We start from the raw sequence: 17,042 nt of genomic DNA on the forward strand, positions 1-17,042 counted from the left end.
TAAATAACCTTTACAGGTTATTTTCCCCCCAGTCCCTATGAGGAATGTATTTTCAGTATTCTATAATACCAATTACATGATCCTGCATGTAATTAAAATGCTGTCAGTCTCTGAATGTGGAGCGGTAGAGATTGCATAAAAGTTTGAATCCTCCCCTCTTTATCTGAATAAGGAAAGCTGTGGTGACTGTTACCAATGAAATCAATCCACTTTAGCATAATCATACCATGGTTTAGCTCTGAACTGTAATTGAAAGGAAATAGCGGATTTATGATTATCACTAGTGGACAACACATCTGTGCGTCATGGGCCTTGTTGCGAAAGTGCATCTGTCAGAGCCCAACAGGATGTTTATGGTTAGGTTCATGTGTCACATAAAGCCACTGACCCATGGCTGATCCACAGGAAACCCAGCAGTTGGTCAAGACTGTTGTCAGAGGTACACTGTTCCGTGAGGAAAGTCTTCCTGTTCCCAGAATTAACTGTCAGAACGACTAAGCAAATGCCTGACCAAACAAGAGGCAAATGCCTGACCAAACAAGAGGCATGCAACTAATAAGGATTGAGTTGAGTTGACCCAGAGCAACCTTGAATTATTTTTTGAATAAAAGCATTAATGTAAACTGGCAACATCACTACATAGTACACAAAATAATTGAGAGAAAGCATAAAACAACTTATGTTTGAACATAATTGTAGTACAGTACAATTGATTCTAGGTATGCAAAAACTATGATACTAAACAGATACTAAACATGGTTTTATTTTTGCAGGTAAAAAAATGTAATGTTTTACTTTACAGAGTTCTTATATTAAAAAACAAAAACATATAATTATAATATTGGATATCGGTTACACTAACGCTGCTCAAGTTCACATTCAACCAGCACTAGTCACTTTAATAATGTTTACATATTTTTGCTTCACTAATCTCATATGTATATACTGTACTCTATTCTACTGTATTTGTCTATGCCACTGACATTGCTCATCCTAATATTTATATATTCCTTAATTCCATTATTTTACTTTTGTGTGTATTGTTGTGAATTGTTAGATATTACTGAACTGTTGGAGCTAGAAACACAAGCGTTTCGCTACACCCGCAATAACATCTGCTAAACAAATATATGTGACCAATAAAATTTGATTTCATAAAAATTGCTTAGAAATGAATAAAAACTAAAAGAGCAATGGAATCAGTCATCCAAAAATGCTTTCATACATTAATATTTTGGGGCAAATATACTTAAAAAAGGGAAAATATAGAAACCTCTGAAATTTAATGAAGTTGTTTTCCCCTTGTGCAAGTTAAACATCCAAACCCTGGTAGTTATCCAACATGCACAAAACAAATAAATGAGGTTGGAGGGGTATTGTTACCACATGTTGCTGACAAACAAGGTCCTCAACCCTAACTTCGAAGCATTCCTCCAGGCTTCTTTCATTGTAGCTGACATAATTATTTGTTTCAAGTCACCATATCAAGTTAATGAGGGTGCTGAAATAACTAATTAGGGCTGGGCGAAATGGCCAAAAAGTAATATCACAATATTTATTTATTTTTTACAGTATTTGACGGTATTTTTTTATATATAAACATTTCCTAATTATGCTTTATGAGTAGTTTATGACCCTAGGGTGACAAAACATAAATTATATGTGATTTCATTGGGGCTTTCTCCCAACCCCCCCTCCCTCAAGATATGGGGGGGGAAATCTTGGCCTAATAAACTGGTGAACTGTTCGAATTATCGAAAATTAATGATTCTAATTATATTTTAGGAATATAGTGGGCAGCATTTTTAATACATTGTCGTTTTACATGACAACGAATGAAAAAGCCATGGAGGAAGTTTTGTGAGCGTTTCCCAAGGGACCCTAATTAGATGCTACATTACATGTTTTCTCTTACTCCATGTAGCTAGCTAGCGCAAGCTAAAATATGAATGCTTTGCCTATTCCTCTGCTTTAGAAGATACTGTTGCACAAACAACATGCTAATCACGGCCTACATCAGCACGGGTATCAGTCTGTATTAGCTAGCTAAGTTTGCTCTGATTCTTTGTCCATTTAGCTAGCCAGCTAACACAATTTATTTTTGCAACAACTTGCTAAGACAAGACCAATTAGCTGTTTTGCAGACAGTGTCACGGATCCCCCCGGTACTGATGTTCATTCTGTTTACCAGTTCCGGAGGTCTACGTCACCGGCTTTCTAGGCTTCACTGAACAGGATTCATTATCATCAACCCCGGATTGTCTTGTCTGATTACATACACCTGGTTCCCATTCTGTTCCCTCTGTCTTTGTCGGTTATTGTTCCCATGTACCTATGCGTTGGTGCAGCTGTTATGCTGCGAGCTTTATATATTGTGTATTACGGGTATCGTCCCGTGTCGTTCAGCGAGGTTTACCCTCGCTCTTTTGTTTGGGTACAGCCCAGTGTTTTTGTATACGTGTTTATTTTGGGTGTATTAAAAAACCCTATTGTGTATCGCCTGCGCCTGTCTCCAAAATCCTTTATACCAGCGTGACAGACAGTAAAATACACAAACTAATAGCGTAATAACACTTGTGGATTTACAGTGCCTTCGAAATGTATTCAAACCCCTTGAAGTTTTATACATTTTGTAAGAATATACAGCCTTATTCTAAAATGTATTAAATATGTTTAATTCTCAGCAATCTACACACAATGCCCCATAATGACAAAGCGAAAACAGGTTTTTAGGAATGTTTGAAAAAAAAGAGACCTTATTTACATAAGTATTCAGACCCTTTGCTATGAGACTCGATATTGAGCTCAGGTGCATCCTGTTTGCATTGATCATCCTTGAAATGTTTCTACAGCCCGCTTGGAGTTTGCCAAAAGGCACCTAAAGACTCTCAAACCATGAGAAACAAGATTCTCTGGTCTGATGAAACCAAGATTGAACTCTTTGGCCTGAATGCCAAGTGTCACATCTGGAGGAAACCTGAAACCATCCCTACAGTGAAGCATGGGGTTAGCAGCATTAAGCTGTGGGGATGTTTTCAGTGGCAAGGACTAGGAGACTAGTCAGGATCGAGGCAAAGATGAACGGAGCAAAGTACAGAGAGATCCTTGATGTAAACCTGCTCCAGAGCACTCAGGACCTCCGACTGGGTAAAAGGTTCACCTTCCAACAACGACCCTAAGCACACAACCAAGAAAACGCAGGAGTGGCTTCGGGATGAGTCTCTGAATGTCCTTGAGTGGCCCAGCCAGATCCCAGACTTGAACCTGATCGAACATCTCTGGAGAGACCTGAAAATAGTTGTGCAGCAACGCTCCCCATCCAACCTGACAGAACTTGAGAGGATCTGCAGAGAGGAAAGGGAGAAACTCCCACAATACAAGTGTGCCAAGCTTCTAGCATCCTAACCAAAGTAGACTCGAGGCTGTAATAGCTGCCAAAGGTGCTTCAACAAAGTACTGAGTAAAGGGTCTGAATACTTATGTAAATATGATATTTCTAAAACCCTGGTTTTGCATTGGTATTGTGTGTAGATTGATGAAGAAGAAAAACAATTTAATCAATTTTAGAATAAGGCTGTAACAACAAAATGTGGAAAAAGTTAAGGGGTCTGAATACTTTCCTAATGCAATGTATATTAAGAAGCAAAGACTAAATCAGCATCATTGTCCCCAACACCTCGTTGCATCTGACCTTGCAGACAGAGTGAAAGCAGAGAGGAAGAGGTGAAGCGAGAGGATTTACTCTACCCAAAATGTGTCCACATGAGATAAGCCCTTTTTTGTATGGAAGTCTATGAGTGTCTAATTACGGTAGGCTTATTTGATCTAATAGAAGTTTGTAATGTTTAGGTTGTTACAAATTGACTGATATAAGTGGATGCACGTGGCATTATATTGACAAGTTACCACTCTAACAATGGAAATACACGTCCTCAAAGATAGAAGGCAGGCGGGAGGAGGCGGGACCTTTCTTGCAAACGAGAGGGCAAATATGCGTGTGAACAACAGGCCATAGAGATGTATAGGACTCATAATTGTATCTGTGCATTATAGCGTCTGTGACAGCGAGGGCAACGCCATTGAGGCTATCTCTATTTTAAAGTAGTCAATGATCTTTTTCATTGGCTGATTGCTCCCAACTCATAGGGATCCCTGCCTACTTTAAAATGGTGGAACCACTCAAAGGCAATGTCCATGCTAAAACGTTTCCAAAATGCAACGTGCGTCCACTTATATCAGTGCATTCGTAACAACCTAAACAATACGAAACTTCTATTCAATCAAATAATCCTCACGTAGCAAATGAGCAAGTAAAACCTCTCGCTTCACCTCTACCTCTCTGGCGGCATGCAGGAGGAGAGGGAGAGTGATGGCCCACATTTAACAAACCAAAACTTTGAAACACCGTTAGAAGGTAAAGAAAAAACCCAAACCGGTCCGTGCATCAATACTGGGGTGTATATAGTAAAATACGGTATACCGCCGAGCCATCCCACTAATGTAATATTACATAAATGATAACTTGGTTTAATATATTACTGCACTGAGCTGGCTCTGTCGCTCCTGTCCCATAAGCACACTTCATAGTTTGATCTTCTTCAATGGTTGCTGTTGGTCTATTTCTGACTTGTCCTCGATGGCAGTGAAGTGGATCCTCTGGTTAACTCTTTTCCCAATAGTCTCCACCTGGAAAAAAGACAAACAATTACTTTGGAAACTACTGGAATGTCCATTACTCGACATTTCTCAAATACTAATTAGACGAGATGCTGCAAATGGATCTTTTGGCTTTTTGTCAGTGCAGCCTTCCAAAAGCAAAAACAACTCCTTTGTTTGTGCCTAGGGTGTTTTCATATTAAAGCCATTACCTCATCAGAATCCTAGATAGTGTTTAGTGTCTTTCTGTGGTTGTGGTTACTTGCCTGGAAGCCGATATGCTGGAGTTGGTCGTGCAAGCTGTCCAAGATCCTTCTACCGTCAAAGATGAAGGCAGGTTTCAGCATGGCTTTATAGATCTTCTCATAGTCCAGCTCCTGCAGCACAAATATGGACTCTATGGTTTACATTGAGAGCTCCCTTTAATCCATGTACAGTCCAATGCAACTATGTATGTAATTATCATTGCCACCAAAATATCTGTGTGGTCAGAGTCATCTCCTTGCCATTTGATGTCAGTAATTGATGAGTGAGTAGCTTCAAAAATTAAGAAAGAAAAAAACACACCGTGAACATATCCCACTCTGTGCAGATGACAATTGCATGGGCGTTCTCACAAGCCTTGTATGGGTCAGTGACGATTGTGACTAGACGAGAAACTAGGACGAGAGAGATTAAGTCAAGTTTACTTCATGCAGGTGAATATAAATCAACTTTTTCAAGCATTCATCCCATCTCATTAGAATGAGCAAAACAAGTCCCCAGTTATGTATGGCAAACAAAAAACCTAAAGCAGAGAGAACAGTACACCCAGTACACCCCATATTAAAATATCAACATGTATTCGATAAACTTTTATACTGAGCAAAAATATAAATGTAAAAATTCAAAGATTTTACTGAGTTACAGTTCATATAAGGAAATCAGTCAATTTAAAGAAATTCATTAGGCCCTATTCTATGGATTTCACATGACTGGGCTGGGCTGCAGCTATGGGTGGGCCTGGGAGGGCATAGACCCCACCCACTTAGCCCAGCCAATCAGAATGAGTTTCCCCCCACAAAAGGGCTTCATTACAGACAGAAATACTCAGTTTAATCCGCTGTCCGGGTGGCTGGTCTCAGATTATTATTCATATCTCAAAAGTACTCTTTTTTGATTTTGCTTATTTTTTTAGACATTGTTTGGAAGTTGGAACAATATATTCTTCAAACATCACATTTCCAGAGTTGGCACTCAGCTACTTTTGAAAGAAATTATACATTTTATAGGTAGCCTACTGGTTAGAGTAATTGGGCCAGTAACCAAAAGGGTGCTGGATCGAATCCCTGAGCTGACAAGGTAAAAATCTGTCGTTCTGCCCCTGAACAAGGCAGTTAACCCACTGTTCACTGGTAGGCCGTCATTGTAAATAAGAATTTGTTCTTAACTGACTTAGTTAAATGAAAGATTAAATAAATAAAATAAATAAAAAATATATAAATATACATTGATATTATAGGTCATTAACCAATCACAGCACTCATGTAGGATTGCACATTCGGCAAATCACCAATAGAGTACAAAGTGTTATTTGTTTGGGGCAAATCCAACACATCGCTGAATAGTACCACTCTTCATATTTTCAAGCATGGCTGTGGCTGCCTCATGTTATGGGTATGCTTGTCCTCGGCAAGGACTAGGACGTTTTTTAGGATAAAAATAAATGGAATTAAAGCTAAGCACAGGCAAAATCCAAGAGAAAAACCTGGTTCAGTCTGTTTTCTAACAAACACTGGGAGACTAATTCACCTTTCAGCAGGACAATAACCTAAAACACAAGGCCAAATCTACACTAGAGTTGCTTACCATGACGACGTTAAATGGCCTAGTTAGTTTTTACTTAAATCGGCTTAAATCTATGGCATGACATGAAAATCGCTGTCTAGCAATGATCAACAATCAAATTGACAGAGCTTGCATATTTTTTTAAAAAGAATAATGGGAAAATACTGTATAATCCAGTCTTACCCAAAAAGTCTTACCCAAAAAGTCTTACCCAAAATGACTCACAGCTGTAAACGCTGCCAAAGATTCTTCTACAAAGTATTGACTCAGGGGTGTGAAGACTTATGTAAATTAGATATTTCTGTATTTCATTTTCAATAAATTTGCAAAAATGTCTAAGAACATGTTTTCAATTGTCATTATGGGGCAGTGTGTGTAGATGGGTGAGGAAAAAATGCATATTTAATCCAATTTGAATTTAGGCTGTAACACAACAAAATGTGGAGCAGGCCAAGGGGTATGAATACTTTCTGAAGGCACTGTAGGCCTAAAAAGGGCCTAAAATGGCCACTTTATCGTGATTTAAAAAAATATGGTTTAGGTTTGTAAAAGGCATATCAAACATCCTTCCTCCCAATTAAGTGTATCTGAGGTGCCCAAAATATTTTTGGGGGCCATGCTGTCATGAAATCACCCTAATGTTAGAATCTGCTTATTGATTTACTATACTATTAATTTACAAAAAGAACACAATACTGTGGCTACCTGTGGCGGGGTCATGTCTTTCTGAGGGTGTGGGCTGAATCAGGTCGTGCATGATCTGCTGCGCTTTAACCTTGGGGTCATAGATGTGTAGACAGGCTCCCTCCTCCAACAGGTATCGACTGATGTAGATACTAGAGGATTCCCTGAAAACAAAATACACACAAGGATAGCCTTGGAGGGGGAAGCAGAAAAAAAATGTGCTTTGAGAGCTTTGGATGTAAGCAGAGAAAGGTTTTAAATGCCCATCCAAACCTTGTATCGCCTGTGTTTTTCTTGAAAGCGAATCCTAGCAAGGCGATCTTCTTGTCCGTCACTGTGTTGAAGAGGCAGCTGATTATCCGTGAAGAGAATCGTTTTCGCTGGTAATCGTTTATCTCTATAATCTGGGAGAGAAAACATTTAATGTTCCACATTTTTGCCATTGTGATATTTTACTGACTGTAAAACAGTGTTGCGAGAGACAATTACAGGAATTTATTTTCAAATGAGAAGTAAGTTCTGTATTGCACTACTTTGAGTTGATGAAAAAAGAAGCACACCTGTTGCCAGTATCTTGCAACCTCTGGTAGGTTTAGCACCTCGCATAGGTACACAAGATTGAGGACATCCTTCTGGAAACAGCTCCCACCAAATCCTGTGAAACAAACAAAGAATAAATCATGACTGAACTCACCCACTCAATTCCCAGTAGTTCATAACTGAAACCCAATCCCTCAGTCATCCAATCGTCTCATCCAACCATCAACTAAGACTGCCCCACAAGTCAACCACTCCAGCTTTGCTTCCCTCTCACTCACCCACGCTGGCCTTCAGGAAGCAACTGCCTATTCTCTGGTCTGTCCCGATGGCATGAGCCACCTCCTCTACATCAGCACCAGTTACCTCGCACAGGGCACTGATGGAGTTGATGCTACTGATACGTTGGGCCAGAAAGGCATTGGCTGCCTGTAAACACAGAAAAGGAAAAAAAAACAAGGATAGAAGTGAGCAAATGAATAAAGGCAGGAAACATCACAGGAGGAGGTGTCTGAGATCGTTATGCTGCTGAGCTGAGATTGTACTGATAAAAAAGACTGACATAAAATGGTATTCATACCAGCTTGGAGAGCTCAGAGGACCAGGTGTTGGTGGTGATAATCTTGCTTTTGGGGACCCAGTGCTCATAGATGCTCCGCAGGGCCTCAATAGCATGTTGGCCCTCAGGGGTCTCATCCCCTCCAATCAATACCCTGTCTGGATTCTTCAGATCAGTGATGGCTGTTCCCTCAGCAAGAAACTCTGGGTTTGAGAGGACCTGCAGGAGAACAAGATCATGCTTATAAGACCTGACGACATGGCAGACCGATGAATTTAGATGTTTGATACACTGTCCCCTGCAATCACCTGAAAGTTGAAGCTACTTTTGGTGTTGGCGTTGAAGATGCGGCGGATGCTCTCAGCAGCACGTACAGGAACTGTGCTTTTCTCTACAACAATCTTACACCCAATGGACACATCAGCAATGCGCCGGGCACATGCTTCTATGTACTTCAGGTCCGCTGCTCGACCCTTGCCAATCCCAAATGTCTTGGTAGGCGTATTGACCTGGCAAAGGAAGGGGGAGATGTTTCAGGTCGATTCAATCATGGCTCTTTCTCCATCTTTCCTTTAAAGAAAGCCAAACTGAGTCCCATTCGTCTTAACAATACTTTCAAGGAAATTGTGTGAAAGCCATTGACATTATAAGAAGGGAAAGTGTTGAATTTTTTTTATTTACAGATATGAAAACGAGGTCTGCATTTCTTATGGCCTCATCAATGTCTGTGGAGAAGAAAAGGTTGACCCCGCGGCATGAGTCCACCACTTCCTGGAGTCCAGGCTAGAAAGAAAGGAGGGGTGTCGTTGGACATGAATGTGTAATCGTTTTACGTCATATCCTGCAGTTGATGTTAGTTTCTTGTATTGATATCGTCTCACACTCACCTCAAAGATGGGGAGGCTATCAGAATTCCAGGCACGGATGCGGTCCTCGTTCACGTCCACCACGGTCACCGTCACCTCGGGGCACATCTGGGCGATCACGCTGCAGGTGGGACCGCCCACGTAGCCAGCCCCAATACAACAGATATTCTTCACCTCCACCATTCTCCCTCTCAAACAGAAAGAAAATACAAGCACTTAACACCCATTTTTCCTACTTTTTCATTTAACAGGATCTTAAGCAAATACACAGTTGGGCTAAGAATAAAACATTAAAAGAAAAATAAATTATCAACTGATGGTTTCAGTCAAGCCTTTGAGTTTGTCCTTTCCCAATAATGTCAGGTATCCTGCACGTCACTGACAAAGGCTCAAGGGCAAAACGTTGGGGTTATGTGCTGTACTATTTGAAATTCAATTATCGAATTGGTCAAAACAAACAAAAATGTGTTGAAACAAAAAAACAATTCCAATGCAAAATCTGAATATGCCATGGCAATAGCTACACGATTTCCACTTGGATTCCCCAGTGGGTATCAATGGATTACAGTTAAAGGAAAATTCTGTGGAGCAAATCAAACCACCTCTATTTGGCCAGTTTGCCCCTAACTCCACCCATTCTGCCACGCTCTCTAGATCACAGAGAGGGCTCTATGTGCAGTGTGGTCAGATGGAACTCCCTGGGACATACACACACACACACACACACACACACACACACACACACAACTGGCCCCTAGATACAAAAGCCATATTATTCCAAACTTTTAACCCAGAAATAACACAAAAAAACGTGCAGGACCTGGCAGATATTAATCATCCCACTAATGTAAAGATTCTTGACTTTGGTCTGGTTAGATTAGCTAGCTACTGTACTGTGATACATTTCTGTGGTGTACTATTTACTACTGATAAAGGGCATATGGCTGCCAGCTATACGTGTTAAGTGAGCCTAAGATATCTGTACAGAAGGACCAAAAGAAACCATTGAAAATTATTCAGGGAATAAAACTACATTTCACGATCAGAAACCATTTTGTGGCCGGTGAGGAGCGCTACCTGCAGTGATGATGCTGGACTGTAACGTTGGGGTTGAATAGAAAACTTGACACACGTTTCCAATTGGAGCCTCTACCTCGATGTTATATTACTAGCTAGCTACCTAGCGCCAGCGGTACCTCTTGCTAACTTGCGCCTGTACACCAGCCACCTATACTTGATTCAGCCCGTTCTTTACATGAATGTAGCCCCATCCAGTCGAGTATCAATATGTGTTGCAAAACCAATTTAGCTAGCTAACGATACTTTATAGCACCCGCTAAACACAAAACAAACGGGACACTTACCGTCAGTTGATGAGAGAGCAGCTGAACCGAATACAAAATGTTTCAGAGACTCTCAACCACGTAAAACCGAGACCGTAATTGTTTAATTCCAGGGGGTTGGTTGCTGATCTGTGGTGATGATAGTCCGATGTGTAGAACCTTGCTCCAGTGATGAGTTTGAAATGCTTAGTGCCACGGTGAAATTTATATCTAAATCTCAGACAGGGGGCAGGCTTTGACAATCCCTTGACATCACATCCCCACTGATGTTTACCAGAAAGGGGCTTATTCAAGAGGACTTAACCATTCCGTCTATGGCACGAAGTTACAGACATTCATATTAGACAACTCATTACAGGGTTATTACATTGGTGTGACATTGTGTGGCTGAAAAGTGTTATAGAACGCAGGGATGTTAGGATTTAGTCCTTTGAGATCCAACCAATTTATGTCGGTTAAGTAAGTCTATAGTCTATAGTACATGGATGTGACAATCATTTCCAAATGTAATGAACACGCATTCTTTCGTATTACGTAAGATGTATAAACCTTGGGAACTGAGCAAAATAGAACTATAGGAGAAGGAATTTGATGATGTGTCTGGGAGAAGTAGTGGTGGGAGGGAGGGTATTTGACAATCTAGTAGTCTGATGATGATATACAATTACGTCACATTTGTAACAGTGGGATTTGTAACAGAAAGAAATCCACACATGGTAATGATTTCATAGTAAACTCCCACCCAGGTCCAGTCACCCATGTGCATGGAAAGCATGAGGCACAATCCAGCTCAATTTGAGACCAGACATTCAACCGACCACAGCCGAGGGAGTGTCCCCCTTGTTATTATAGATACATTAATCTCTGGAGAGAGTAACTCAGCTGGGTGGAAAGAAAACAGTCATTGTGCTGTTTACAGCAGGAGACAGAAATGTGTTATTTAAAGCCAAAGGGAATTGTGTCACAGCCCTTATTGTAGTCTCTCATTCCGTACACATTGCGGTAGTAGTTGGCTAATAAACAATGCTGATTTAGTGCTGTTCAACGAGGACAGTGTAAGACACTCATTGCTGACGTATTACCCAGCTCCCCAAAATTGTTACTAACCCAGGAAAAGTTAGGAGTCATATGTCATAATATCATATGTTTGATATTATAAACTGGGTGGTTGCGATCCCTGAATGCTGATTGGCTGACAGCTGTATACCACCGGGTATGACAAAACATTTTATTTTACTGCTCTAATTTCGTTGGTGACCAGTTTATAATAGCAATAAGGCACCTCAGTGGTTTGTGGTATATGGCCAATATACCATGGCTAAGGGCTGTATCCAGGCACTTCAAGTTGTGTCATGCCTAAGAACAACCCTTAGCTGTGGTATATTCGCCACATACCACCACAACCCCTTTGGCTTTATTGCTTAATTATAAATGATTGTACCCCAGGTTAAATTCAAAAAAACACATTGGTATGGTCTATAATCAGCACAGTTACAATACCAGAGCTAATGTTGTGTATTGTAAAATCCCAAGAGTAAACAGTACTATGAGGAGTATGCTATTCTATACAGGCATTTGTCTATAGAATAGCCTCCCCTTGGAGATCAAGCAAACAAATAATAGAAATGGCTTTAAAAAGCAGCCAATGGTTTTCATTTGGAGGAGGTTGTCTAACTAAGTGAAACCACTCCACAGCCTCCTTGTGCCCCTTTTGTTACTGCTACTACTGGTCAGGTTGGATTTTGTTAGCGATGGATATGATGTGCAACTAAAACCTGTCTTTTAACAGTTAGGAATAATGTGCAATGAATGAGTATCTTTACAGTTAGGGTATTGTGTAATGAATTAGTTTGTGTTTTTAAGGTTAGCAATTACGTGCACATTTTAGGACGTCAGTATGAATCAATGTGATGGGTTTGTTTGTAGTTTGGTCTTGTCATCATTAGATGTTCTTACCATCGAGGACAACGTTTGAAACAAGTGTTGTAGTTAATTTAAGTGCTATCCTCTGGGAACATATTCTACATATTTGTACATAAATATGGTTGCGTATGTCTTTTGCCCAAATAAATGTATACACACTATCACAGCTCTAGTCATTCACTACTCTCTCCACCCTTAGGGCAGAAGTAACTACCTTAGTCTACTTCCAGGTGCCCCTTTGTTGTAAGTAGAGATAATAGTATCCACTTAAAACACCCCAACATTCTTGAAACATCTGTTCTAGGTAACATTGGTCAAACTTAACTGCCCTCAAATAAGGAGCTGTATAGAGGAGAAAAAGGAACTGAAAGTTAGATTTACGATGCCACCTTCTAAATTGATTCCGGGCCCTGTAATTCAAACCAAGATTGTGAGGCAACCTCTCTCTGATGAGGGAGCCTTACGGAGATGAATGGGGCCGTTAAAATGCTGCTGCCCTGTTGATCCTTGAGTTTGTGGCCTCTAACAGACAAAGCTGTTGGAATGTGCATTTTATGCTGGCGGTGCTCTCCTCACTACTATTACTACGGGGGTCTTCAAAAATCAACAGAACAAGACCATTACCTTACCTGGTTATTTTTTACAAGATGCCAATGATTGCTGATATACTTTAGAATAGGACATACATCTTTATGCTGTACATTACAGACATGTGCGTGATGCCATGTTACAATGGACTGGTAATAAGGTATTAAAAGACACTGGTAATGAACATGATAGGAGACAGAGAGCTGGTTTCAAGAGAAGGCCGCAGCAGGTGTTTATTGTCATGGACCACAGGAGGAGGCAGGTGGCTGGGTCCAGGTGCAGGCAGAAGGTCATACACAGGGGTCCAAAAAGGCAACAGTACAGGCAGGGAAAAGGCTAGTAATGTTGTCCGGGAGATCGGGCAATAGGTTGATAACAGGAAATCCGATCGGCTGCAGTACAGGCAGGGAATAGGCAAAAGGCGTCATTAGTGAGGCAAGCAAAAACTATCATACACAGGAAGAGTAAATTACAGGAAAACCAGAACTCCGAATAGAAGTGTGTCACAAAAACAAACAATACCTCACAATGATGGGGTGCAAAGAGAACTGAACTAAATAGTGTGTGATAATGACATACAGGTGGTCAGAATTCAGGTGATTGGGATCTGGAGAGTGAGCTGGGTTCAGTGGATCTAAGTGTTTGAGAGTGTGAGCTGGAAAGTGGGCTGGAAAGTGAGCTGCATTCAGGGGATCTGTGTTGAGAGTGTGAGTTGGAAGCAGACGTTACAATACTACTGCTAACCAGGCAGAGGGATTTCCTCTTGAACAGTGATACTTGACCTCTGACCCTATAAGCAGACTCAAACTTCCTTAATCCTTAGTTACCATATCTCATCACTAGTGGCAGACTCCAACAACATTTATGGGACTCATTTACAAGCCCTCTAAACTTGGAACATAAAAACAATTACCATACCTTACTTTACCTTAGAACACAACAAATATTTGCCTGCGATTGCACCAGATTTAAATAGACTTTTGAAGAGTTGTGTTTCACGAGAAAAATACTCTGAAAGCAGGGGATGAAACAGACTGTTCTCATCCCCAGGGCTATGCCTCAAGTATATGCAATCTAAAGCCTTCACTCTGCCAAGATGCCTCTGTTTTAACAGTGTGGGTTGAGAGGACTTAAGTTGATGCAACGGTCAGGAGTTTGACCAATAGCACACATCACTTCTGGCAATTCATGAAGACAGACTTGACTTCCACCAGTATATTTTATTAATTGTTGCTGTCACATTCATTCTCAATGTCTCCTTCTTCCTCTTCTTTTTCTTCCTTTTCTGCCTGTCACCTCCATCAGCCCAGAAAAGAAAACATTCCCACCTCCATAGACTTTCTTGCTTAGAGACTTGAGGTTTCTTCTTACACTCCGGTAGTCACAGACTCATGTCACGGAGACTTGAAATGTCCCAGAACTTGATCATCTGGTCATGGGCACAGCTTGCCAGGAAACGTGAGTCGCGAGAGTGGGTAATTTACTCAATAGGTTCCCCACATGATGCCCTATGCAGCACATTACCCGATTGGGCAAGAAGTTTATAGCAGTTTCAAGAGAAAAAGACAAATTACAATCAAGTTAAGTATTAACTTCAGTACTGTATCACTAGCTAGGTTTCCATCCAATTGGCGACAGATTTTCATGCGAATATTGTAAAAACTGTGTATTTTCACACTAGAGAGGTGTTTCCATTAAAAGGACTTGTTGCAGATTAAAGGCTGTGTGTGATGACGTAGTGCATTTTCACATCATACATAAAAAATAAAATAAATTGAACATTAACATGCAACATTAACATGCAACACAAAAAAACAGCATAGCCAGAGGGATTACAAAGAAATAAGGAAGAGAAGAAAAAACAATACAAATAAACGTTGTATCAACTCAAATACAGAAATGAAGCGAATAAATACAATAATGAAGGAGCTTTTTCTTCATACGTTTTGATTTGTGTTTGACATTTTTTCCTAAAATAAAATAAAGATATTTTTTTCCTTATTTAAAATAAAGAGATTTATTACATACTGATGGTCAATTGTGGAATCAGTGTAGTAAAATAATGTCAAACTTAGATATTTCAATGGTTGTATGCATTTTGATGCCAAGATATAGCTTCACATCAGTCCAGAATAACTCACTATGTAAACAATTTCAAAATAATTATAGATAGATTCAGTTTCTACTTCACAAAAACTGCATTCACTGGTTACATCAGCTATATATTTACAAATCATGCTATAACACGGGTAGAATCGAAGTATAATCTTAATTAAATGACATCTCCTTTCCTTTATTGGTCACCATAAATGTGTGTGGAGTGAGCCAAGCACGGCGCCAGTTAACATCAAACGATGAAGCCCAGCAAAATATAGCAGAAGGAATAGATTTCTTGTAACGATTGTCCTCCTCCTCTTCTGACGAAGGGGAGTAGTAGGAAGGATCGGAGGACCAATGCGCAGTGCGGTAAGTGTCCATAACGATACTTTATTTACATTGATACTAAACTACAAAATAACAACGTGAATAACCGAAACAAACGAAACAGTCCTGTGTGGAAACAAACACTGACATGGAAAATAATCACCCACAACTCAAAAATGAAACCAGGCTACCAAAATATGGTTCTCAATCAGGGACAACGATTGACAGCTGCCTCTGATTGAGAACCATACCAGGCCAAACACATAAATCCCAAAACATAGAACATATGTGGGTTCTTCTGTAACGCTTGTCTGTGGTGGAAGAAGAGGGGGACCAATGGCAGCGTGGTAAGTGTTCATAGCTTTTAATGATGTACTAGAACACTGAACAAAACGATAAAGAACAAACAAACAGTCCCGTAAGGTGAAAGACAAAAACACTAAACAGGAAATATGCACCCACAACACAAAGTGAAACCAGGCTACCTAAGTATGGTTCTCAATCAGGGACAACGATTGACAGTTACCTCTAATTGAGAACCATACCAGGCCAAACACAGAAATCCCAAAACATAGAAAAAGGAACATAGACAACCCACCCAACTCACGCCCTGACCATACTAAAACAAAGACATAACAAAAGAACTAAGGTCAGAAAGTGACATTTCTGTCACGACTGCTCCTTCACGATGTTGATTGCCCCCTCTATATCTGTTTGTTCCTCAGTTTTGTTCCCCGTGTCAGCATTAATGTCGTTATGTTTTCATGTCAAGACGCTGTCTTGTCCTGTTCCATGTCCGTTGTTAATTAAATGTTCACTCCCTGTACTTGCTTCTCATCTACCAGCGTCATTCCTTACTGAATGCTGACACCACTATTTGAAGCAACAGGGAGTTCTTGTTTTATGTTTTTGGTGGTGATGTCGGGTCCGGGTGCCTCCGCCAATGGAACCAGGGGTGCCTCAGCTGGCTTGTCGGGCTTCCACGCCGTAGCTGGCCCGAGAGGTTTTATTGCCTCTGTGGGCTCGGCAGGCTCCCATCCCACGTCATGCCTCTGCTGGCCCATCGGGCTCCCACGCCTCAGCCGGATCGTCAGGCTCCCACGCCTCAGCCGGCTCGTCGGGCTCCCACGCCTCAGCCGGCCCATAGGGCTTCTACGCCTCAGCCAGCCAGTCCTGCGCCCATGCCTCGGCCGGCACGTCAAGCTCACCTAGGTTCCCCTCTCTGGCGGTCAAGGGTGCCAGGCTGCCCTTCATCACGCACACCTGTCACCATCATTACGCACATCAGCGCTCATTGGACTCACCTGGACTCCTTTACGTTGTTAATTGCCCCCTCTATATGTGTTTGTTCCTCAGTTTTATTCCCCGTGTCAGCATTATTGTCGTCATGTTGTTTTGTTCCCCCCGTCCAGACGCTGTTCTTGTTTTGTTGTCCCTTTTCCATGAAATGTTTACTCCCTGTACTTGCTTCTCGTCTCCAGCGTCGGTCCTTACATATTTCACGTGGAAAATATTCCTCAATAATACATTTAAAAAATATTATCAATTAAACCTATGCCATTCATCTCGATATCACTTACGATAGGAGATGTTCCAAAATATGCATTATCCCGAAGTAAAGATTTTGTCCCACTA

At 40.9% G+C, this 17,042-nt stretch overlaps 1 protein-coding gene across 1 annotated transcript; it reads right to left on the reverse strand.

Moving 5' to 3' along the window:
* Nucleotides 1–747: 747 nt before the first annotated feature.
* Nucleotides 748–10,677, reverse strand: LOC135550315 (UDP-glucose 6-dehydrogenase-like). The gene is made up of 12 exons (XM_064980992.1): nucleotides 10,494–10,677; nucleotides 9,151–9,319; nucleotides 8,945–9,046; nucleotides 8,572–8,772; nucleotides 8,285–8,482; nucleotides 7,986–8,133; nucleotides 7,728–7,822; nucleotides 7,441–7,571; nucleotides 7,189–7,331; nucleotides 5,224–5,315; nucleotides 4,923–5,033; nucleotides 748–4,686 (listed from the first exon to the last, which is right to left on the reverse strand). Exons 2-12 carry the CDS (start codon nucleotides 9,310–9,312, stop codon nucleotides 4,582–4,584), a joined length of 1,488 nt encoding a protein of 495 aa, XP_064837064.1. The 5' UTR covers nucleotides 9,313–9,319; nucleotides 10,494–10,677; the 3' UTR covers nucleotides 748–4,581.
* Nucleotides 10,678–17,042: the final 6,365 nt, after the last annotated feature.

The sequence above is a fragment of the Oncorhynchus masou genome, chromosome 12, assembly GCF_036934945.1.
Source record: "Oncorhynchus masou masou isolate Uvic2021 chromosome 12, UVic_Omas_1.1, whole genome shotgun sequence".
NCBI classification, from domain to species: domain Eukaryota; kingdom Metazoa; phylum Chordata; class Actinopteri; order Salmoniformes; family Salmonidae; genus Oncorhynchus; species Oncorhynchus masou.